The sequence below is a fragment of the Gymnogyps californianus genome, chromosome 5, assembly GCF_018139145.2.
Source record: "Gymnogyps californianus isolate 813 chromosome 5, ASM1813914v2, whole genome shotgun sequence".
Lineage (NCBI taxonomy): Eukaryota > Metazoa > Chordata > Aves > Accipitriformes > Cathartidae > Gymnogyps > Gymnogyps californianus.
The window spans coordinates 61,595,253-61,620,540 of NC_059475.1; the positions used below are offsets into that span (position 1 = coordinate 61,595,253).

At 47.2% G+C, this 25,288-nt stretch overlaps 2 protein-coding genes across 2 annotated transcripts; both read left to right on the forward strand.

The window, feature by feature from the left end:
• Positions 1–236: 236 nt before the first annotated feature.
• On the forward strand, positions 237–4,244 carry LOC127016684 (inverted formin-2-like). The gene is made up of 4 exons (XM_050897344.1): positions 237–639; positions 1,972–2,087; positions 2,628–2,787; positions 4,207–4,244. Exons 1-4 carry the CDS (start codon positions 246–248, stop codon positions 4,242–4,244), a joined length of 708 nt encoding a protein of 235 aa, XP_050753301.1. The 5' UTR covers positions 237–245.
• A 214-nt stretch (positions 4,245–4,458) lies between these two features.
• LOC127017032 (inverted formin-2-like) lies at positions 4,459–24,045 on the forward strand. The gene is made up of 20 exons (XM_050897917.1): positions 4,459–4,550; positions 5,309–5,450; positions 5,554–5,695; positions 6,228–6,739; positions 6,853–7,157; positions 8,403–8,544; positions 8,631–8,692; positions 9,308–9,410; positions 9,495–9,580; positions 10,131–10,231; positions 11,547–11,617; positions 11,731–11,838; positions 12,829–12,899; positions 13,538–13,658; positions 14,226–14,390; positions 15,104–15,206; positions 16,055–16,213; positions 17,245–18,009; positions 19,496–19,555; positions 22,982–24,045. The coding sequence occupies exons 1-19, from the start codon at positions 4,459–4,461 to the stop codon at positions 19,552–19,554; spliced, it is 3,309 nt and encodes a 1,102-aa protein (XP_050753874.1). The 3' UTR covers position 19,555; positions 22,982–24,045.
• Positions 24,046–25,288: the final 1,243 nt, after the last annotated feature.

Below are 25,288 nucleotides of genomic sequence, written 5' to 3' on the forward strand. Positions count from 1 at the left end.
CTCTCTACAGAGTTTTCAGGGCCTGAATGTAATGTGTGTGGTTAAGGAGGGGATATATTGAGTTTCTTCAGCAGAGGACTGGTTCCAGTGTGTGCCCTGTGTGCTGGAGAGCTGGGGACCTGCTGCAGTTGAGCTTTACATCCCGATCACTGAGAGAAAAACCAGGGCTGCCAGAGGGTTGTTGGTCAGTCCAGACAAACTTCTCACTTTGTCTTTTCTTTTTCTTTCAGGACAAACTGTTCACGATGTCAATCAAAAAGGAAGGTGCCCACAAGAAGTGGGCTGCCCTGAAGGAGAAACTCGGACCCCAGGAGACCGACCAGTCGGAGGCCAACCTGGAAAATGCAGAGCCAGAGCTGTGCATCCGTCTCCTGCAAATGCCATCAGTGGTGAACTACTCCGGGCTGAAGAAGCGGCTGGAGAACAGTGACGATGCCTGGATGGTCCAGTTCCTGGAGCTGTGCGGGCTGGACCTCCTCCTGGAGGCCCTGGACAGGCTGTCTGGGCGAGGAGTGGCCAGGATTTCTGACGCCTTGCTTCAGCTCACCTGCATTAACTGTGTGCGAGCGGTCATGAACTCCCACAAAGGCATCGAATACATTGTGAGCAATGAGGGCTACGTCAGAAAACTCTTCCAAGGTGAGAAGACATCTTCCTGCTTCATCCATCACATGCAGCATGGGGGGGGATTTCCTGTTGCTTATCCTCCTGCCCTGCACCAGGCTTCTTGCAAGTTGTTGGTTGCAACTGATTAATGAGATTGTTTTCTTCTTTAAAATAATACTACTTTAAAATAGCATTGCCTTTGCCACCCAGTGCTATTTCCACACAAGTATCTTCATAAGTTTGCTGAGAAGCCAGGGACAAACCCAGCCTTAGCTGTACGTGGGCATGAGAAGTCCTCGATCCTTCAGTTGTCAGCAGACATTTGCTGTTTAGTCGTCATGAGCCCCAAGGGCAGAGGGAGAGGAATTGAAAGGGCTTGGAGACTTGTAGCCTGTATAGAGGAGGGAGGGTGGCATGCTTTAGACTCAAGAGAGCCCGTTCTCTGTGCTGCTCAGTCTGTTCCTTCTAGAAGATGGTAGGTAATACCACTCACTTTCTCCTGCCATTCACTTGACTTGTCGTTAGGTATGAAACTCGTCAGGGCATCTCCTAGGACTTACTGTACAGTATTTAATGATGGTGGTGCTGGGGGGATAACTTCTGTGCTGCTTCACAGAGCTGAGATCACAGCTGTGCCCAGAAACCCTTATTAATAGTTCTTTAAAATGCATTTAGTCTGAAAGCTAGCTTGCACCTCTCTTCAGTTTTGAAGTCCTCTTCCTTCCTCTCCACCCTGTATTTTCTTAACTAGTGTGAAACATAGAGCTGGCATTTTTGTGCTGTGAAAAACAGGGGGGTACCCTGGGCTTTTCAGCAGCCAAGCTTCTTTGTGCACTAATAAAGGAAAAATAAGATGGTCTAATCCTCCCAACTCCCAGGGCTCACAGAGCAAGAACAGTGGAAAAAAGGGAATACATGGGGACTGGTTAGAACAATTGGCCTACTTGATATGCATATTGGGTGTTTCTGCACTAAAAATAAGACTCATTAACTGAGGAAAATGGTTCATCTGCTGTTCTAGAAAATACCCATATGTGAAAATGGGAAATAAAATGTGTGATTGCGAGTGCTGAGATCTTGGCTGCTGTTGCCACTGGTCCATGGAAGAAATGAACACCTACCAAAATGCCAATAGGGTACCTGAACTAGCATTTACTGTTCCCACTAGAAGTTACTACCAGATATTGCTATTGGCATGGAATATCTATAAATTGAGATATTTTTCTTCCCATCTTCCATGTACTGGCTCCACTCCTTCAATCTTTTTTCTACCACTGGTCATAAGCCATGTAGCAGAAGACACTGAAATTCAGAGCATTAATGTCATTATAAATTCTTTTTTGTTTTGTTTTGTTTTTCCTCCAGCACTTGACACAACTAATGTCATGGTCAAAAAGCAAGTATTTGAGCTCCTGGCTGCACTGTGCATTTACTCATCAGATGGCCACGCTTTGGCTTTGGATGCCCTGGACCATTACAAGGCAAGTGTTGGGCTGCAGCAGGAGGTACAGCTCTGCTCTGATCCATGCAGGTAGATCCATGTACCACAGAAAAGGGCTGGGAATGAAGGTCATTTCGCATCATTTTGGTAAGAGAGGCAGGGATTTATAAGGTGAAAACTGTAGGAAATTTGGCCTGGTCAGCAGAAGTCCACGGTGCTGCTCTGTGACTTGTCTGGACAGATGACTGCCAACCACAAGCTCCTTTTTGGCAGGAAAAGCACTACCAGATTAGCAAAATAGATAGTGCCACATCCATGGCTTTCACTGGCCACAAGCCCAGGTAGGTGCATCAGTTATCAGAAAGCATAAAGGGATCCAAGAGGAGTTTCACTGACTTTCTCTGCCAACCAGACCCCGCTCCGTGATGGAGGAGTGCTGCTTTTACCTGTATCTTCCTGTCTTGTGCACAGTGGGATAAACTGAAAGGTTTTAAGATGCTAATTCTATCTGAGAGCCTGCACCAAAGTGGTAGAAGTTTCTGAACTGTCTGAACAGAAATATCACTTGTGTTATTAACAGAGTGTGAAGAACCAGCAGTATCGATTCAGCGTCATAATGAACGAGCTCTCCAACACAGATAACGTGCCATACATGGTGACACTGCTGAGTGCTATCAATGCCATCATACTGGGGAAAGAAGAGCTAAGAACAAGGACACAAATCAGAAATGAGTTCATAGGTAAGGATGTTTGTTGCACCTAACTTTCTCCGGAGAAAATCAGTTGCCAAGCAGTTTTATTTTCGGATGTATCCATAAGGTGACTAGAGGGCTGGGGAGCAAAACTGCAAATGTTAAAGGCAGACTCCTTTTTCCTTTTGTCTTTTGTTCTCTATTCTCTTCAACAACCTTTCTGTAACAGATTTCCTTAACTTTGCTGCTTTCCCATAGCTTTGATCTTTTCTGGAATCCCAGCAGCACTGTATCACTTCAGCTTCTTCAATACATTTCTATAACCATCCATCTTATGTAGCCACATCTCCATATGTTACAACTCCTCATAAGAGTAGATAAGGTTTCTTCGCCCTGTGTCTACTCAGTTGAGCCACAGAAGCTGCCCTGTGATTCAGAAATACTTTCCAACTGCTTGAATACCGGGATCCTAGGTACCATTGTTAGGATTCACCTCACGTAATGCGTGCATCTGAGCTGGTGTGCCTCGGCTCCATTTCTCTCTGAGGAGAGCAAGGAACATTTGACTGCACCGATCATCTGACTGATTTTAGATGTCTAACTTGGAATGAGGTGACTCATGCCCCAGAAGTGCCTGTGTCCCTGTCGTGGTTTAACCCTAGCCGGCAACTAAGCACCATGCAGCCGCTCGCTCGCTCCTCCCACCCAGTGGGATGGGGGAGAGAATCAAAAAGAAAAAAAAAACCTCTTGGGTTGAGATAAAGACAGTTTAATAGAACAGAAAGGAAGAAAAATAATAATAATGATAATAGTAATAATAAAATTACAATAATACTACTAAAAGAATTAGAATGTACAAAGCAAGTGACGCACAATGCAATTGCTCACCACTCGCCGACCAATGCCCAGTTAGTTCCCAAGCAGTGATCCGCCCCTCCCGGCCAACTCCCCCCAGTTTATATACTGGGCATGACGTCATATGGTATGGAATATCCCTTTGGCCAGTTTGGGTCAGCTGTCCTGGCGGTGTCCCCTCCCAGCTTCTTGTGCCCCTCCAGCCTTCTTGCTGGCTGGGCATGAGAAGCTGAAAAATCCTTGACTTAGTATAAACACTGCTTAGCAACAACTAAAACCATCAGTGTGTTATCAACATTGTTTTCCTACTAAATCCAGAACACTGCACTATACCAGCTACTAGGAAGGAAATTAACTCTATCCCAGCCAAAACCAGCACAGTCCCTCAGTAACTTCAGGAGGGTGCTGCAGTGGTTCACACAGCTGCAGACACGTACCATGGTTCTCTTCATTTACCAGATGACCCTACCCACTCTGACAGATCCATCTGAAGATATTTTCACTTTTTCCATCTGCAAAAAGTATTTATGAGCATAACATTATATAAAGATCATAATAGATCAGTGTCAAGTAGGTGATAATGCCAATATATCTCTTTTTTTGTTCTCCCAGGGCTTCAGCTGTTGGATATTTTAGACAAGCTAAGGTAAGGATCACTGTTTAAATTTTCTTTTATAAATGAGATTCACAGTAATATAGCTGTGGAAACTTAATACTTATCAGCCTTCAGTTGTGCGAAGTGAAGTGTACCCGGGTGGAGTGGACCACACTTGCGGGCACCTGTTACACGGGAACCGGAGGCATTAGGCCAGTGTTAAGATGCTCTTGCCAACCACAGTGCCATGGGGACAGCTGTTGGCGCAGATGGCATTCACAGAGGCTCTGGGCACAGATGGAGCAAGGCTCAGCGACATCCTCGTTGAGGCTGCGTTTCGGACTGAACCTGAAGTGATGCTGTGGGCTCACTGAGCAGCTTGCTGTATTCAAAACCCCTTCACTGCTGGTGTTGATCCCAGAAGCATCCAGCTAAAACAGTTTACTAATGCGTATCTGCACATACCTGTCTTCACAGTTTCTTAATTTAAAAATGGTGTTCTGTCAGAAACAGCCATGATAAATTCTAAAATGCATTATATGTGAGTTGCAGTTATCCGTGTAACTGGAATTGCTCCATCCAACCCCATAAAAATTAGGGAAGAGAAGATCTTTCAATAGTGCCAACTAGCAAGGTAGAGTTCCTGCACTGAGTGGTCTCGAGAGTGCTGAAAAAGTTGGCTTTAGAGTGTTTGGGGTTTTTTTAATCCAATTTTGAGTAACAGAGAAGGAAGTTTTTCAAACAGAAACATCGCTGGAATATTTTCAGTTTGTCTTGACTTTAAAAAAAAAAAGAAGGTGGCCCAGTTTCAAAAATGTGGAAATGCCACTCTGTTGTTACAGCTCCAAGGAAAAGTCCATACAAAGCACACACTGGGCCAGGTTATACCATGAAAAGTCCCATTCATTTGTATGTGTTGACTGTAGAAAGAGGTACATTCAGTTCACGAAAGGATGCACTGATGGCATTTGATCCTTTATAAGTAAGGCAGAGTTGGGTACTTTCAACACCGACTGGCTGAGTCTGAGAGGCAAAGAGATGAAAGCCATTTAAACAAAAACAATCATCTGAAAATCAGTGAAGGGCGTTCCAGTGAAAACGAATGCTGTAATATTGCAGAGACATAGAGGAGGAGGATCTGCTTATCCAGTGTGATACATTTGAGGAGTTCAAGATAGAAGATGATGAGGAATTATTAAAGATATGTGATGGGATAAACATGAATGATCATCATGAGGTCTTTTCATCTCTCTTCAATAAAGTAAGTAGGCCTTCACGTGGGGCACAAAATCATGCAATGGCAAAGTTAACACACTTTGCTTGAAACCAGCCTTGCTGTGATGGAAAGCTGCCCTGTCTTCCAGGTGAGCCGCTCTCCGGTCTCCATCCAGCTGCTGTCCATCCTCCAGAGCCTGCTGCACTTGGAACCATCTCATCATTCCAGCCTCCTGCTGTGGGAGTCCTTGGACGCGGTAGTGAACAGAGCCCTTTTGCTCGCAAATGACAGTAAGAATGACATATCCATCCAGCCTTGCACTCTCCTCTTGTTTTCCCTTGCCCCACCCACTGCCCACAAAAGTCCTTCCCAAATGCGCAGGAAATAATCTACGGGACTTGCTAAGAGCTGAACAGAAGCTGGGACAAAGCTACAGCTCCTGCATAGGGTCAAGTCTTGATGCAAAGCCCCAGCCATGCAGATGCCAGTGAGAGCTGGCCACGTTTAGCAGGGGGCTCGGGATTCACGGTCTTGCTTTGATGGTTAAGCCCTGAGCTTTGGGTCCTGGGAGTCAGTGGGAATCTGTCCTCATTGGCATCCTGCCACTGGTGCTGGCTAGTCTTGCTGGCAGGCATGCTCAAAACAGTGTTTGTAGGCCAGGACCATGGGAAGGAAATTGCCTGGAAGCTAAAAGTGCAGTTGTGTAAAGTGGCACCAGGGTGTGGTCTCTATGGCTCCAGATCTGCTGCTTGGTGAGGGCTGAATAGCATGAACCAACCTTTGGGCCCCAGCCCCTTCTCTGACCCCAACTCATTTCTCTAGTCCAAGGGAACACAGTTGAAGAAGTCATTGAGAGGCTGCTGTCTATCAAGAAACATCCAAACAAGCAAAAGCGAGCTGAAAACCGGCTGTCTGGAAGTGCAAATGGAGGCATCCAGGCTGAGCTAGAACCATGTGCGCATGCAGCTCAGAGCCCAGCGGGATCATCAAACCCCTCCAAGGCACCAGCAACTCCCTCAGGGCCACCCGCCAATGAAAAGAAGATCTCATCCTCCCAGCTCACAGCCTGCTCTGCTTCACTGGAGACATCTAACCCTCCACCCAACGCTGCTCCCACCCCGGCACCTCCACCCCTACCACCTCCACTCCCACCCTCTGGCACGGCAGCCATGACCCCCACGTCCCCCATGATGAATGCACCTCCAGCCCCTCCGCTCCCTGGCATCCCTCCACCCCCACCCCCGTTGCCTGGCATGGGGGCTATTCCCCCTGCTCCGCCCCCATTGCCCGGCATGGTGGGCATTCCTCCCCCTCCGCCCCTGCTGCCTGGCACGGTGAGCATCCCTCCCCCTCCACCCCCATTGCCCGGCATGGTGGGCATCCCTCCCCCTCCACCCCCATTGCCTGGCATGGGTGGCATCCCTCCCCCTCCACCCCCATTGCCTAGCATGGGTGGCATCCCTCCACCCCCACCCCCATTGCCTGGCATGGGTGGCATCCCTCCCCCTCCACCCCCATTGCCTGGCATGGGTGGCATCCCTCCCCCTCCACCCCCATTGCCCGGCATGGGTGGCATCCCTCCCCCTCCACCTCTCCTGCCCGGCATGGCAGGAGATCATATAGAAGCCGTGGTGGCCTCCCAGTTCAGCTGCCCTCTTGGCTCGGGCAGGCCTCCCCACAAGACGGTGAAGACGCCAACGTTGAGAATGAAGAAGCTCAACTGGCAGAAGCTGCCCTCCAACGTGGTGAGAGGTGGGTGCTTCTGGCATAAAGTCACTGCTGCTTTAGGGGTGACCCAGGGGAAAAAAACACTATCTTTGAGTTTGTCAAATGTGGTTGACTCCATTTAGATACAGAACTTCCCTGATTTCCATTACATCTGACCTGCAGAGCTTAAATAAATAAAAGTAGCATGAAACTACTAATATAATATAATAACCATTCCAACTAAATCAGTAGTTTGGAATAGCTTGTTTATAACTAAAATACTTTGAAATTAAAAGAAGGGGGAGGGATGGGAATATTTCCCTAATGCACCATGACATGCCTTAGGCTTGAGTTCTCAACAGGCTCTCACCTGGGTTCCCCAGACTTTCGTTCCCCAGTTCATCTATACTTGTATCTGGATATATTAAAGTCATGAGTAAGCGTGCAGGTAAGGATCACATCACAGTTCGAGAAGGACATTGAAAGAATTGGAGAGCCATGAGAATCATTGACTTGTCTCTTGATTTTTGGGTTACATTTCCCTCTCCTAGTGGATCCAAAGAGGAGCATGAAATGTGAGAAGAAGCCAGGACAGGCAACGTCAGCTTTGTCCTAGACGAGCAAGGCATCCACTGCATGGAAGTTGGCATAGGTGAAGTCTAAATAAGGCATGTTTTCAATCACAAGAGCAGTTAATTGTTGGGATTATTTCAGTAGAGACTTCTACAGGCACGTTTGGGTGATGCTTTTTTTTAAAAAAAGATTTTTAGGAAAATGCAGTGGGAATTAATTCAAACAGTCCTATAGCCAGCATTATACAAGGAGGCTTGATTATAAAATGAAAAATGGAGGAAGGCCACAGTCAGAACATGTCAAGGTTGTGGCCAATCCCTCAGCTAGCATGCAAGGAAGCAAAAATAACATCAGCCATGGGACTAGAAAAGAAATGGCCGAGGTCCTTCTCATGCTGATCCAGTTGCCTACCGTGAGGAGAATGCATTTGTATAGGGAGGGATGGGGCTGTACAGCCTCTGTGTGCCCATTGCAGCATCCCCTTACCAGCACATCTTGGGGTAAAGCACCAGGTTTAATTACCCTTCAGGTTCTTTGGATCCTGCCTGTGGGACTTGCCCCTCGTCAATAATTAGCATTGTCCAGGACTAATACGTCTCTTCTTATTTCATTCATCTTCTGAGAAGTGTCCCTTCTAGCAACTCACATTGCCCCAAAAGCCAGGAGCTTTCAGCGGTCCCTGTAGCCAGTCTGAACACCTTGTCTTGTTTCAGAAAGTCACTCAATGTGGGCTTCAGTGAGCAGCAGCAGCGAGGAAACTATAGAGCCCAATTACACAAGCATCGAGCAGCTGTTTTGCTTTCCACAACCAACCCCCAAGGAGAAAACAGCCGCACCAGTGAAGGCAGAACCGAAGGAGGTGAGGAGGTCCCTCTCGTTCTTTCGAATAAAGATCACTGCAGACAGCTCATCTAATACGAGATATCTTCTTTTTCTTTAATGAAGATCACATTTTTGGACTCCAAGAAAAGTCTCAATTTGAACATATTTTTGAAGCAATTTAAATGGTAAGATATGGCCAATTTTCGTGACAGTTGACAAAACTTTGAGCAGGTTTTGCATAGTATCTGGAAGGTCCTCATGAAATCTTTTCTAGCCAATGCGCTTTGGTGGTCTGTGTTACTGAAACATGAACATTTCCCAGTTTGTCCTGCACTGTCTTTAAAATACTGAGTTTAGGGGTTTAATTATGTTTTTACATACAACATCCCCATATGTTGGCAAAGGCGTTACATCTCCATGTTACAGATAAAGTTGTGGCACAGACTCTTAGGGTGACTTAGGCTGTGAGACACCTCTGGAGGTCAAATCCCTCCTCAAAACAGGGCCAATGGAGAAGCTGAGAATTAAATTTTCCTTTAAAGTAATCAAATGCCCAGAGACAGAGATCTGAGTTGCAGGATTGATCTCTGGCCTTGAGTCATTTGACCAGGGCCAGAAACAAAATTTGGGGCATAGCAGGGATCCAGGTCCCGATTCTAAGTTAATCGTGGGGACATACCTTTCCTGTTGGATTACGTAGGGAAAGCATGGAGCGCTTGTACAGATGCATGTCTTGATAGTGTCTGATTGTGGAAGAAGGGTCTTTGGGTAATGGTTGACTCTGCCTCTCCTCCCTGCAGCTCCAACGAAGAGGTGGCTGCCATGGTCCAGAATGGGGACCGCACCAAGTTCGACGTTGAGGTTCTGAAGCAGTTGCTGAAGCTGCTGCCTGAAAAGCATGAGGTCAGGAGGAAAAATGGTACCCTTAGTTCACAGAGCTGAACAAGCAGTGCAGTCCTGCAGTCTTGATTCTTTATTTCCCATTAGATAGAAAACCTGAAGGCCTTCAAAGAAGAGAAATCAAAGCTAGCAAACGCAGATCAGTTTTATCTTCTCCTCCTTCAGATTCCCAGGTAAGGGTGTTGGTCATGAACTTCAGCCCAATCTTTTTCTTGGTTTACCTCTGGGAAGTTTAAGATTCTTTATAGGAGCCTCACAGACAGACACTGATGGATATATCTGCTGGATTCCCCCTTCCACCTTAGAGCCATCACTTTCCCTGTTACCTTTAGATGAAGGGCTGTTGCTGCTCCAGCACCACCTCTCCCTCTGAAGTAGCAGAAGCTGGCCCAGACCCAGGGTCAGACCTGCCCAGGGAGGCCCCATAACTTACTGAAAGGCAGTGCCAAATGCCATGCCAGGAAGGAGGAACCCATATCCCACACAGTGGTCAGTCTTCTATTTGCTGATCACAGTGCATCAGCAGAAGCTACATCCCCACTGGTCCCCAAGGCAAGCAGCAGCCCCTCGCCTCCCTCCACAAGCCACAGACACTGGTTTGATGTGGATGTGGTTGACAGGGATGTTGTAGGCTTGCCAGACTTAGTGGTGATGTGGGAAGAGGGCTGCTGTGCTGGCCAGGATCACAGTGCCTTTAAGCTTTGAATCAATCTCTGTCCTTAGCTACCAGCTGCGCATTGAATGTATGCTGATCTGTGAAGAGACCACCGTTGTGCTGGACATGATTCAGCCGAAAGCTGAAGCCATCCGGAGAGCCTGCGAAGGTAAATGACCTGACCTTATTTCTGGATCTTATTTATGACAGGAAGCTTTAAAGCCCACAAAACTCCCCTGGAGCTCTGCGATGATACTACCCAGCCCCCCAAAAACTCCCCTGTGGTCCATCCACTGGTTCGCTGCAAAATACAGGATGCAGCTTTAGGTATCTCCACTGATGGTCAAAGCCCTGAATAGGACTGGAGATCATTTTCCCTCACCCTCAGCCCTCTTTTTCTGCAGCAGATGTATTCCTCTGAAACACTTTCAACGGTGAAGCGTTGGAAGCTCATCAGCCCTTTCAAAGGAGCTGAATTTAGACAGTGGAGCTGGCCCGTTACAGCTAATTCATCCAGCATTATTTGCCACGTTAAGACCTTCACACAGCAATTTGCTGCCAGAAAAGCACACCCCAAACTTCCCCCAGAAAGTAGTGATGCTTTAGTTTTTCCCTGCCTACAGATGGAACCAGAAGAAAAAGGTTGTTACTTTGGGTATAAATTGCTGATACTTCCATTTTGTGAGTACCTGGAGAGATCATGCAATAGGTTTTGGCTTCCTGTGGCAGAAACCTCAGGTCCCACTCCGCTGGGAGCAGGATGCTCTTCTCGGCGCTGTCAAGTGCTGCCTGTCCTACAGAGCCAGTTCCCCCAACTCCTGCCGGGGGCTTCTCCAGCTGGCGTTATAGCTGGCTGCTGGGATAAATTGAAGCTTCCCCCAAAAAGTGTCTTCCCAGCAGCCCAGTTGTCCTTTTGGAGCTGTTCCTGCCTCAAAGCTGAGTGCTTCAGAAAGCACACCACTGCAGCACCCTGTTGTAAGAGCAAGGACAGGGACTGTACCCTTCATGCCCTGATAATCACCTCCACCATGCGAGACCAAGAACAGGGCGAGCATGTCTGGTTCTAGCAGCTGGCAGATAATCGCCGGGCTGTCAGAAATGGCTTCACTGCACAGCTGAACGGAGTCTGCAAGATTAAAATTGCAGCCCAGTTACCCTCGCCCACACCAGGGTAAATCAGGATACTTCCAAGGAAGGCAGTGAGTTGATTGCTGTTTGTGAGGAGGATCCAACTCCAGGTTATTTTCCATTAGGAATGAGAGACCAGATGTAAAAGAAAGAAACGTAAGTCAACAAAAACTTTTACAACTCATGGAATTGAATCTATGTACAATCAGTTTCTCTGCAGGTTGGGCCATTGGGCTGCAAAGCTGAAGAAATATCAGATTTGGTTTGGTGGAATTCAGAATCTCAATTTCAATGCAGTTTAGGAAATGTTCTGGTGTAACAGAGGCTTTTGTTTAAAAGTCCTTTATGTTTTTCAGATCTTCTGAACAGTCATCGCCTGCCGCTCTTTTGTCAACTGATTCTCAAAGTTGGAAACTTTCTGAACTACGTAAGGACTTCTTTTGTCTTGTCCTCCCCCCATTACAGTATGTGGATGATCTCCTTTAGGGTTGTAATTTGGGTGGACACAGGAGTTACATCTGCTTTCTTTCTATCTTGTAGGGAAGTCACACGGGCGATGCCGATGGGTTTAAAATCAGCACTTTACTCAAACTAACAGAAACCAAAGCAAACCAAACCCGCATCACGCTGCTCCACCATATTCTGGAGGTACCATTGCCAAGTCCTGGGTGACAGGGAAGGGGGAGGATCTTATCACGGATGAACCATTTCTCCTACTCTCAGTTAATGCCTCACGCTCGTATTCGTATCCTCCCTGGGTAGCCACGGAGTGTCACAAGTTGGGAGCATTTGAATCACTTAGGCTGCTGGAGGCTGCTTGTGGGCACTACTCAGGAAGCTCTTTATTTTAAGACTTGTTCTGCTTTCCTCCAGCATCTTCCCCTGCAATGGCTGGAACTTCCTTTTTCGTATTTGTGCAGTCTGCACATCATCAGCTGCAAACCACAGAGTACATGGCTACCAAAGCTATCCTGGCTGGTCTGTACCCATTCAGCCTTTCTGCCTTTCCATGGCCTTTCCCTTTTCCACCAGACTATGCTCGAGCTTTTCATGCTCCTCTCCAAGCCCCCATGGCTTTCTTATTCCCTGCAATGCTGTTTTTTCCTTTTTTCTCCATGCTTTGCTCTGCCACCTTTGTTCATCAAGGTCCCTCCATTCCAGTTATGCACGTTCAAGCCCTGCTTTAGCTGGCTGTAGCTTCAGCAAGCACAGCCATGAAAGTAAACTGGGCAAATAAGATTCAAGCCCATTTGATACCCTCCTGGGACCATAGGAAGTGTCAGACTGCGTCAAACCACAGTCCTGCCTCCTCCCATGGTCAAGAGTAGGTGACTCAGAAGAGGGTCAAAAAAGAGGTCAGCAGCAAGTCAGCTTTGCTTTGAACTATGAGTATTTCTCAACATTCAGCCCTCTTCTATGTTTTTATAGCCCAGGAGTAATGCCTTTCCACTCTGAACGTGCCGTCCTGTTTTGAATGCGGCTCAGCTCTGCGAGGCCAAGCAAACTGCAGAGGGGAGGCAGCAGCAGGACATGGTGCCGTCGTCCTTCCTGGACCCTTCTGCCCATGTCTCTTCCCCCCAGCTTCCTCTCAGCTCCTGCCACACAGCAAATAACAATTCTTTCTCTCTTCCACTTCAGGAAGTAGAAAACAGCCACACGGACCTACTGGAACTGCCAAAGGATCTTGAATATGTTTCAAAAGCAGCAGGGTAAAATTGCGTGTCACTTCCTTCGAATTAAAAACAAAAATAAATCCCATACACATCAACAATGTACTAGAAATTAGGACACACGCAGCTGGTATAGCACATTAACAAGATGGCATCTTATTTAGTTTTAGCCGAAAGATTTGGTTGATGAATGTTGAAACCCCTTTAATACATAATAGTTCTACTACAGCTGGCAACACTTAGGGCTGAAATTTGCAGAGCATTCAGTTAACACTGCCTTCCAGGCCCTTCCAAAATCTACACTGCCGTTGTGGTAGCAGGACCTTGTGAAGGCCAGCTACCCAGAAGCATTTCTGAAGTGCCTTCAACCAGGGAAAGTGAGCTAATGCCGAGCTCTGAGGGTGGAGAACAGCCCTTTGAATGGGTGGACTTTTTTTGGCATTCATCTACTCAGTACACAAAGTTGTAGGTAGACCTGGCAGCCTTTTCAAAAGTGCTGTGGAGGGAAGCTGTTTTCCATGAGCTTGGACTGTATAGAGAGTTCAGAGCTCAGGTTTCAGTTCAGTGAAGTGGTGGGAAGTAGAGGGACAACCAGACCGCCAGTTCAGACTTGTCCACTCTTTGGTCAGCACAAGATGCTAGCGTGTCAACTAATGGGGGGTTCTGTGTGATTCCAGAATTAATCTTGATATTATACGCACGGAGTCCAGTACCAATTTAAAGAAGTTGCTGGAGCTTCAGCGAAAAGTCTTATCATCAAGCGACGATGTGAAACAACAGTATGAGAAACCTATCCAGGTCAGTAATGGAGCTCCCTTATATCTCCCCCATGACACACACAGAGGCAGTGCGCCGTACATATGCAGCTGAGGAGGCTCATGAGAGGGTGGAAAATATTGCCACAAGACATGCTCTCAGATTTGGAAATAGGCTGCAATGCCACACAACCCATTGGTGTCTACTTGCCAGCTCCACCCCAAACCTAGATACCTTTGGTGAGGCCATTTCTTAAAGCCCCTGCCCCAGCTGCTCTCTCCACCCTGTTGTGTGGCTCCTCACTTTGAGTGAAGATGTTCACCCTCTGTGTGGATCACCAGAGTAAAGCCCTTCTCTTGGGATTAAGCTTTGCATTGAGCTTTCCATGTCTTGCTCAAGCCACTCCTGTAAACTGGCACAGCACAGTCGCCAGGAGCAAAAATCATCTGCAGATCTTAGTTTCTTCCCACCTTATAAGCTCTGCTGCAGCTAAAAGCCAGTGCCCAGAGTTGTGCTCCAAGCTCTTAGTTGACATCCTTTTTTCTTTAAGTGCACTTCACTCATTGTCCTGTGGATGGTGTTTTACTGTGTATATTAAATGCATTTCAGGATAGCATTGATGCCTCCAGAAAGCTGGAAGAAGAATTTGAAACCATTGAAAGGAAGAGAGAAGAACTTGCAAATTATCTCTGTGAAGACCCAAGCAAGTTGTCCTTAGAGGACATATTTAGCACCATGAAGACCTTCAGAGATCTCTTCATCCGAGCCCTGAAGGTTGGCGTCTGCACACATGCTGCTGAGCATCCCTAGTCCTGGTGCACGCCTCCACTCTGACAAACAGGGGTGGGATGGGCACCCGAGTCCGGTGGGGGGAAGATGCTGGTTATGGCCTCCTCCTTTCGGCACTTGGCATGAGGTCACCCAGTGCGGAGACACCTGATCCCTACTCCACTGCATCCTCATGCAGTGCTGGTGCTCCTGGCCTGGCCCAGACCCTGGTGATTTATGATTTTGGTGCAACTTTAGCTGCAGAGTCACAAAGATGCTTTGGAGTCAAGTGTGTAAGTTTTAGAGGAAGGGGCTTATAAAACTTAACCCTTTGCTCCAACCTGAGCAAACAGACTCAGAAAGAGGATGTGTAGTAAAAAAGCCGCCAGTTTGGAGGAAGTTGTGGCTTCAGCACCTTCGACTTTTGCCTCAGCTAAAGGTCAGGCAGAAGATCTGCACACTGGTAGGTAGCTGAGATAGGCAGATCACCAGTGCCACCTCCTACTGGGATGTGGCAGAGTCGTGGCCAAGCCAGCGGTCTCCCTCTCACCCTCTTGGCAAGACAGCCCTTATTCCCCATGCCCATTTTATTTATTGCACAGGATAAGGCCAGAATTTCTCTTCCTCCTTTGCAACCATCTGCAGATCTTCTTTCTTTTCATCGGCTTTTCTAGCAGACATTTAGCCAACCTTCTCATGCCCCTGTTACCTCACTGCAGGAAAACAAGGACAGAAAGGAGCAAGCTGCCAAAGCAGAGAAGAGGAAGAAACAGCTGGAAGAGGAAGAGGGGAAGAGACAGAAGGGAGAAAATGGAAAAGTCAGTGAGTATCTGAAAGGGCTTCAAAAAAGAGAGATGGAGCCGATAGGACCTCTTTGCTTATCCTGCTTTAATGGACGAGTAGTGGTAATTTATTTTGTGGGTTTTCAGGTGCCGGCTGACTAAAGGCTTTTAGGTATCTTACAGCCATAGCTAAAAATTGACTTTTCACAGTTGCAGCTGGGCAGAGAAGTTAATTTTAGGTTTGCTGACTGAACAGCAGAGAAGAAAAAACATCAAATTGAAACATTTCAGCTAACTTTTTCAGTTTCTAAACATAACTTTTGAATCCCAAATCTAACAAGAAACATTTGACTTCTCCCCCCTCCAAAATCCCCATATACACTTGAATAGTCTCTCTTTACCACAGACTACTGACGTCCCAAAAATCTTGCAGATAACTTAAAACTGCCTTTCTCTGGATGAAAACGAAAGGCACAACTGAAAAGTACAATTGGAAGAAGCTGAGAGAAAAGAAAAATCAAGATTATTTTCCCGCCATCCTTGCCCTCCTCCCCCCCAAAAAGGCCCCCACCGACACGGATAGCAAACAGGAGGCGTTTCAAGGTCGTGGTACAACCAGGCACAAGTCTGGGCAGAGCTGGTGCCAGTGGTGCCAGCCTGTAGCACCCAGACTTTGGGGAAAACCCTTTGACTTCAGCCAGGACATGCTGCTGCAGCGGCACGGAGCATGGGCTGCTCCCACGCCTGGCATTGGGGCCTTGCTTTTGCCCAGTGGTTGCTTGTACCGGGACAGCCGTACCCACCCCAAGCAATAGCATTGCTGCAAAGTCTCCTTCTGCACCATCTCATGGGCAAGATTTAACACCCCTCTCTCTCTCTCTATCCCAGTTAAGAAGGGGGTGGTGAAGCAGGAGGAGGTGTGCGTCATCGATGCGCTGCTAGCCGACATAAGGAAAGGGTTCACGCTGAGAAAGACAAAGAACAGACACGAGTCGGATGCAATTCCTAAAACCTTGCCTGCGGAGAGCCCAGAGGAGAACCAGTCTGGTAAGGACACAGACCCGACTGTATCTGCAGCTATTCATTCCCCTCTGCCTCTGAGCCTGAGCCAAGCACACGAGCAAGAACACTTCACGTTTGCATTTGGGGCATTTTATTTAAGGAGGCTTTGCAGCCAGTGACGTGGAGAAGAGGAGCAGAGAGCCCTGAGCTGTTGCCAGCCAGGTCTGTCCCAGAATTAGCAGCGATCTGGAGCAGCATGGCGTCGCACTCGTGCTGATAAACCCTCTGCGAGGCACAGCCCACGGGTCAGCCACAGAACCATGCTGATGGGGCACTGGTGTCATCCCCACATGAGTCCCCTCCATGCTATCGAGTCTCAGTAGCACAGCTGGTCACTGCCTTGGAGACTGCTGCACTCTGTCTTAGTCTACATTTGGGAGTCTAGAGAATTCCTTAAAAAAAGATTAGAAAACCCTATTTGCAGAAGGACTCAAGTCCTTTAGGTGCTTGTTAGGAGACAGCCCATGGTTTTGGCTTTTCTTTGGTCTCTTGACCTTGGTGTCAGTGCACGTTAGATAAGTCCAAGGACATTGGCCTACCATAGAGCCTGACTTGTGCACTGTGGCTCTCCTAAACCTGCTCTGCAAGGGCGGGATTAGGCTGGCTGGTGGGCAGTTTTGAAGTCCTCATGCAGCCAAGCCAGCAGTCCCACCTGGTTCAGGACCTCGCAGGTGGGTTCCCTCTTCCTGCCGTAGGCTTTCAGGCACCCTTGCGAGTCCGGTGGCTTCCATGGAAATCAGCCGGTCGGCAGCAAAGACACATAAACACCTGCTGAAGACAGAGCAGGGGCTTTGCTGAGCTCAAGCCTTGGAGTCCAACTGGGGTGACCACATGGGATATAAGGAGGGGAGGTATAGGGAGGATAAAATGGTGCTGCCTCTGTATAGCGGCTTTAGGGTCAGTGCATTCTCCACAGGCAGCTGCTAACTTATAACCTCTCCCAGCAGCAGAAACACCTTGGTTGATCCTAGGTGCAACTCTGCAGCTGTGGCTGATGGCATGTTTTTTGTTTAAAGGAAAGAGCATTAAGGATCCACAAGCAGCCGGAAAGCAGATCGATGATAAGACCAAGCAAAACAACTATGGTCATCCCTCAGAAAGCACTCCTCCCTCAACCAATGCCCTGATGGAGACGGGTGGAGATGTTACAAATGCCTCAGCTTCAAACCAAGCATTATCTAAAAACAATGCTGGAGGAAATTTGCCACCAGAGTCCCGGATGGAAAGCCCCTCAGTAAGCTTGGTGGAAGCTGACGGGGCCGGTCAGCCCATGCCAGGCACCGGGATGGAGCAGGCAGACAGCTGGGCAAGCCTCCAGCCAAGCACAAAGAGCAGCTCCATTGCCTTCTCTGCTGTTAACATAGGCACGGCGATAAGGTTCGGGAGCAGCAGTTCGGGCACTGCTCTGACAGACCAACTCAATGGGTCCATCTCAGAAGGCCAGGTCAAGGAATGCCCAGCTGATGGCTCAGAGAGCTACAGGCTGGCACAGGAGCCAGAAACCCAGCTGAGCGAGACTGGGGTCGACCCTGGCAGCGCTCAGTCCGCTCCCTGTGATGAGGCTCATCAGGCAGAGTCGAAAGAGATGGCAAAGGAGAATGAAGACCCTGGTACAGACTCGCTGTTGGACACCTCTCAAGAGAAGTCCTTCTCGGAGGAGCCAGCCACTGACTCCTCTTGTTCAGCAACGCTCCCCCCAGGGCAAACTCACACCGACAGGGAAAAGCAGAGGCCATCTGGGAAACGGAGGAAGAAGAAGAGGCACAGCAAAAGCTACTCAGGTAGCCTATTTCATATATAGCCCCCGGGGACTGAGTTAAACTGGGGAGGCTTCCTCGTATATTTGTATGTATCTGTTCCTCCCCACTTTGAGGGCCAATGCTCCCTGCCCCTAGAGCCACGCTGCTTCATGGAGCTGTTATTTTTTTAAACCTGAAAGAGATTTAAAAAGAAAAACACAAGCATAGTTCATTCTCTTGACATTTATAAGTAGTTTATAAAGAGGTAATGATGAATCAATAATTAAAAAGCCCATTACACATACGCAGTAAAGATGGCAATAAGCACATCTGTCAAGTGTGCTAAAGACAGCTACAAGGCACTGTTATGTGCAAACAAGAGCTCCATTAGACTCCAGAGCAGTGATTAAGAGCAGTTAATACTGGGTACTTAATCAGTGATCACCCCCTCTCAACTACTTATAAACACATAAAGACAGCAACATCAGCGCTGCCATGGAGCTGTTTGGTTTTTCCTCTCCTAAGCCTCATTGCAAGAGCACTTTGCCTGCAGTGACTTGACAACCTGCCCCAGGGGTACTTTAGGTGGCTCCTGAACATCAGGCCCTCAAGCCACCACTGCAGGGTAAGGGGAGAAAGTCAACAATTAAAAAGGAGCATCTAGGTGATGCTTCTGCGAAGGATCGTATTTGGCCAGCCGAATCGGTCCCTCGTGCGGGGCTGCCCCGCTGGTGCTGGGAGAGAGCTTGGCCGCGGAGGCGTGGAGCCACCCAGGTCTCCGCCTCACGGCGAACGTCCACAGCCGGTCCCAAACCTGGGAAGTGCATCCAAGTCCCTCAGGCTCTACCAAGCTGAAGCCACCCTTGGATGGGTACTTTAGTCCCAAATTAGAGGTGCCTCATAGGGAAGACACGTGGGTCTGTGAGCCTTTAGAAAGATGCGATATACTGTCCCAAGCCTGTTTTCTGCAAGATCCTGGGGTCAAACAAATGGGCAGGAAAGTGGTGGAAGTCTCTTTTTGTCAATGTTTGTTTAATATTTTTCGTTCCAAGGAAGGTGGAGGAGAAAGGAAAGGAGGGTTTGAATACCCACTGCTGAGAAAGATGGCATGGGTTGAGCATCTACCACAGAGGGACTTACCCTTGTAATGCCGGCATGCCCTGGGGCTGTAGTTATTTACATTTCTAAACATGCCACTTTCCCCTAGTTAAAAAACAAGCCACAAACCAGAAGTGGTTTCCCCAAGCAGTGGTTCCCAAACTTGCTTCCCAGGAGGCAGCAGGAGGAACTGCAGCAACGGGAGCACCCGACGCTCCCAGCCGTGGCCATGCTTTCCTGACATCTGAAATTAGTATTTCTGGCTTAAGGAACTGAACCCCCAAAAGCCACGGGGTTCCCTGGGCATCCAGGGATGGGATCTTAGGAACCTCTCTGCTACTAGACAATGTTTTCATCGTAAAAATTTCCCTGTTGTTACATTTGCCTTGCCATGATCAGCTATATTTAGTGTCTCTCTTTTGTTTAAAAGCAGAGGTTGAGACTGATACTGGAGATAATAAAACAAAAAAAGGTTGTGTGGTACAATGAGGTATGTAAACTTGCAAAGGTGTTTCTATGTGAACTAACCACAGCATTGGGACTTTACAGACCTAATCAGTATTCAGCATATCAGCTAAGCTTTTTGTCTTTGTGTCTAATCACAAATACATGTAAAATAAATTTGTTACTCTGATTTTTACTCTCCAGGGTGTTGATCTTGCGTTGAGTGGAGTCAGTGCTGATCTCCCCTCAACACAGGGTCACAGCCCACACGTCTGTCCTCTGTGTCAGCAGCAGCCAAACCTCTGTTTCCCTGCAGATAATTAAAAGTCATTATTCTAACCAAGTGAATCCAGCTTCATGTGATAAACAAAGTCCTTGCTTTGATCCCATTATTTTCTCAAAAACCGTAAAAATGCAATTTCAGTACCTACCTCCTGCGAAGAACAATGTTTGCTTTGCTTGCAGGTAGCCACTTCCTGTAGCACCGTTTAAATATAGGTATCTGGAAAAAGGAATAAAACACTGGACGCGGGGAGAAGTACTAGTTGGGACAAGATACCAGCTCCACCTCAAAGCCAAATTCAGTTTCAGAGTTGCACACAAACTAGTCCATTGGAGCAAACAGACCATGCATACTTCTTATGTACATTCGTGCAGCTTTCTGGGATGGCGGGGGGGTAGGTCATTTGGCTTTTGTCACCAAAAAAAATTAGACCAGTAAACCCAATTTCTAGTGAAACTGTGTACCAGGTTCCCTGCATCCTTCACTGATACTGGCAACATACAGTTGCCCCTCAAAAGAAAACTTAAGGAGTTTCAGGATGAGACTTTCATTTGCAAATCTTTGCCTGTTTTTACAGCAAGTGGGAAGAAAAGCAAGAAAAAGAAACAATCAAAATGCTCGCTGTACTGAAATTGCATAGTTACACATTGTCCTTTCCGTGCTGATGAGCATCTCTTATGAACTGAATCAATAACGTCAAATCTCTCTCTATCTCGTTTCCGGAAAGGGATGTATTTATTCCCCAGCATCCCCAGTGCCCGGGGCTCCCACACAGCCCGGCAGCCTCGGCCCCTGGGGTGGTAGAACAGAGGAATCTCTGCAGGATTTCCACACAGGGTTGTTTTTGTTCCTGCACCTGGAGCATCATTGCTAGCAAGAGAAAATGAGATATAAATTGGGTAGTTACAGTCCTGACTACTCCTGCCCTCCTCTTGGCCCTTTCCGTGCCATACCACAGGATTACATCAAGTGGAAAAGGGAAGTAGCTCTGTTTTAAAAATCCTAAGGAAGATTTGCAGCAAGAGCAGAAAATAGTAGCAGCGAGGCACAGGTAAGAAATATGTCAGGAGCAGTGGTCGTGCTGCACAGGAAGGGCAGCTGAAACTGTGAGTTAAGCGTAGCTCGGATTATCTACGTTTTAAGCACAGGGATTCCAGCATGCAGGCTTAAAGAAAAGTCATATTTGAAAAAAATAGAGAGACAGCTTTGAATTCCCCTTAGAAGACATAGGAAAGCAATATAGAGGAATGCATGGACAAACAGTACCTTTATGAAGTGACTGAGTCAGGCAGGTGTTTCAGCGCATCCTTGAAATGCAGCGCCTGGCACAGCCGCATCGCGCTGGCAGCGCCCGGCTGTGCTTTGGTGCCAGGAGGGCAGAGACAAGCTGCCCCTTGAAACCTGCAATTCCCTTTTTCCTCTGCTCCCATCTTTATGTCACTTGGGAAGGTTAGCGGAAACAAAAATCTGTTTGCTTCTCTTAGTGTCCAGCCACAGTGCTTCCTCACCCAAAGGCAGCTCAAGTCCATCCCTCGTGATATGACAGACTCAGCAAGGCTAGAGTGCTCCCCATCAATATTTTCTCCTAGGATGTTTCACCTCTTTTTTTTTTTTTTCTTTTATTTATTGTCCCAAGTGCACAGGGTCTGTTCAGGTCACAGCACCAGTTCTCTTTTGGTACAGGATATTTCTCTCTCTGGTGGATTTGCTGGATGTGGAAGTTGCAGGGTCTCATTGAAGCCACAGAAATCTTCCTTCTTGTGCGGATCCAGCTGCAGGGATTGAGGCTTGATCCCCTTATCGGTTTTTAGAGCTTCTGTAACAGCAGCAGAGTAAGGGCAGGAACAGCCTGTGACTCTATGAAATAATATTTCAGAGCAGTAAATGACTGTTGTAATCAGCTACTGAGCTCTTGCCTCACCTTGACTATATCCTGTTATGCAGCAATTTCTGTATTAATGTTGATGTTCTTTAAATGTCGGCTTTTACACCCCAAGAGTGGTATCCCACATTATCTCCATATTCCTGAAAGAAGTGGTTTAGATGGTTTTCCTGTGGAATCAAGGCACTAGTGGTCACACTGCATTTGTGTGCGCCCTGGTAACATCTGAACTCATTTCCAGCCAAATCTGAAAAGAGCTTGAAGACAGACCATTTAACAAAAGCTGACAGTCAAACAGAGGAGGGACTGTACAAATGCCTGAACTCAGGGGAGGTGCTCTTTGAGTTCCCTTGCCTTAGACCTTAGAGAATTGCTACAGACAATTGTTCATGTCTGTTTGTGCAGCTCCCTTTTTCCTCTCCTCCCATCTTTATGTCACTTGGAAAGGTTAGGGGAAACAAAAGTCTTAAAAGCACAAGTCCATAAGCAACCGGGCTTTGGCAATTTCCCTGCTCACAAATCTACTTGATTTATTCCCTAGAAAATAAAAGAACAAACCAAAACAGAAGTGTAGGCCAGTGCTCAAAGAGCGCAGCCTGGTGAGGAGGGAGGGAAGGGGCAGGAGGGGGACGCAGCACTGCCTGCCAGCAGCTATGACATGCACATGGCACACTGGGACATCAGCCTCCCCCTGCAAAGAGACAGCAGGGTTTGAGAGTCAAGGTTTTCCTCCTTTTTTTTTTTTTTTATTGTTTTCCTTTAGTTCTAGAGGAACAGATGCTTCACCTCCCCTTCTGCAGACTCAGTATTGTCTGTGGACAGTTTTCTAATGGACCACGAGAATGTAGTCAGGCTAATGCTCATCTTCCTATGTGGCCTTTGCCTGCATATCTGTCATTAGAAATGGTATTTGATTTGGTTATGGAGTGAGACAGGCTCTTAAAAATGATAGTGTGCTGCCCCATCCTTCTGACAGTCCTGCTAAATCTTCTAGATTTCATAAGTTCAGCAATTTAATGTCTAGAAGCATATTCCAATATTCTGCTTGGAAAACACAAGACTCATGTTGTTGGACTGAACTAGCACCCAGCTTAAAAGCAAAGTTGCCCAAACTCTTGAACATCAGGATCAGTTTTGGAAACATGAGTTTTTTATTAAGTACATAAAGATTTAGCCCTACCTGTCTTTAGGTTATCTGAAACTGGTTTCCCTAGTAGCACCCTGACCGTTAGATACACACACATGCAAAAACACACCGCTTTCATTTCATAGCTGCAAATAGTTTGCGTTTCCCCCTCCTCCTGCAGGTGTCACAGCAAGGCAGAAGAAATAACAGAGACCCAGCGAACCGCTCACCTGCCCCCGGAGCGCTGCCAGCTTCTCAGAAGCCGGGTTCTGCATCGCCGCCACCGTGGCCACCTCTGCCCCACCAGGACGCACCGCTTCTCCCCGCGCAGCCTTTCACTCCCCTCCCCAAGACCCAAAGAGCCTCCCTGGAGACTTTGGCCCCCTCAGCCCGTGCCTTACGCCGGGCGCCCGCGGGGCCGGTTCTGTGCATGGCAGCGTGAAAGGGTCAGACCTCTCGTCCGCTGTCCTGGAAGCCAAGTCTTTCAACCTGCTCTTAGGCCAAACTCCTCTTGAAACAACAGCTGAGTGTGGCCCAAGAAAGGACCGCAGTGTTTAGCCCTCAGAGAAATGTTAAAAATAGCAGTGCCTCAACTAAATTAAGAGTATAAATTAGGCAGTGGCTGTATCATCACAGGTGGAAGCATGTTAACTCCCTCTTCTCATCGCCCACCGACAATTGATATTGGACCAGGTCCACGACCCAAATCAGACAAATGTATTTTTACTCTCAATCATTTAAAGCAAGGGAAATTGGTTACAGGGGAAAAAAAGGTTAAAAAAAAGTAAAAGAAAAAAATACATATTTTAGTAAGCATATGGCCATATAAACAGTGTCTGGTTCCTACATGATGCTTATGTGCAATTAAGTTGAAGCACATCAGTAGTCTTGCAGTAGTCTTCTCACACACACAGATGCATCCATCAACTTCTGGAGAACCAGGGCCCCAGTTCCTCTTACTAAAGCAACAGAAAGAGGTTTTCCAGAGTGCTCTATCATCGGACACATTTTCAGCTGATCCTTTTGTAAATCTCTGGGTTTGAATGCTGTTGCCAGCTGCTTGCACTCAAAAGTCTTTGTGTTCAAGCTGCAGAACGTGTAGATTCATGTTACTTTTGCTTTAAGACTGGGAATGTGCAGTATTGTGTTTTCAAAATTCAAAGCTTTATTTCTCAAGTTTTGTAATAACATTGTATCATAGTTTTGTACATAGCTGTCCATTTAAAATGATCTATGTTTGTTGAATCTATGGTGTGATACTGTACTGAAACGTGAATCAAGTGGAAGAGCTGGGTACATTTAAGAACTATGCCTTTATATGGTAAATCACTGTGGCTAGACTAATGTTCAGGCTAAAGCTTACTTTGCTTTACTTAATAGGACTTGTAATGTCCTTGTAATACTGAAAACTTTGCTGGACTAAGTTAGACCAAGAATTAAATCACTGGTTTATTTTAACCAAAGCATTGCTATGAGCATATTGAGAATCGGTTAACAAAAGTAAAGATGAGTTGAGAGCAGACGCATGGGCAGCTTCAGTTCAGGAGACCCCGCAGAGCAGCACAGCCCCATTGCAGCTGAAATCCCGTCCCTGGCTGGCAGAAGCAGGCAGAGCCCCACCGTTTCCTGCAGAACCACATAACCCACCCCAGGTTTGACTTGCAGGACTCTCTCTCACATTTACAAGTTTCCCCCCCCCCTTTTTTTTTTCCTCTTATCCAGTCTCAGAGCACATCACCCAAGCATCATCCTTGTGCTCTTTAATCTACCTTCTCTGCTCTCAGATTAGACCCCAGGCTACAAAAATCTGAGTATCAAACATGTTTTCCCAGCAGCTTTGCAACCTGCGTATTTCCAGCAAGAGCCTGCAGCCCAGGCTGGCAGCGAGCAGCCAGCCTCCTCCTCCCCACCCCACTGTTTTATCAATAGGAACAACATCATTTGGAGATTCAGGACTCGGGAACAAACAGGCTTTCTGGGTGTTACCTAGGGAACCTTACCTGCTGATGCCCCGCAGGATGCTCTCTTCAAATGCTGCAGCAGGCGTCCACTTCTCCATCTGGGTCTTTCAGCTACCCCCATTTCCACCTAGAGAGAGCAGCTCTTTTCACACAGCCAGAGGTTTTATTGCTCTGCGTTCTTACCTTGGCCTTCAAAGAGAGGGTGTTTGGCATTATCTTTCTACTGCCCTCAAGAGTTTACGGAGAAATAGGTTATTTTGAGCCACTGCTGGTTCTTTGTTCCACAGTCATCTGTGAAAACTATATAAAATTATCTATTCAATCACATCCCAATAAGCAGGCTGAAGCACAGCATTTATAATTTATTATTCCAGAGCAGCTCTGCTTCGATTACAGTGATTATTTAAGAAGAACAGGGGGACAGAGTCAGAGGAGGTCAAAGAAAGATGTTCAACTGGGATGTGCAGTTTTGTTCCATTTGTGACCTTGAAATAAAGCTCATGATCCTTAAGATTTTTCAGGGGTTG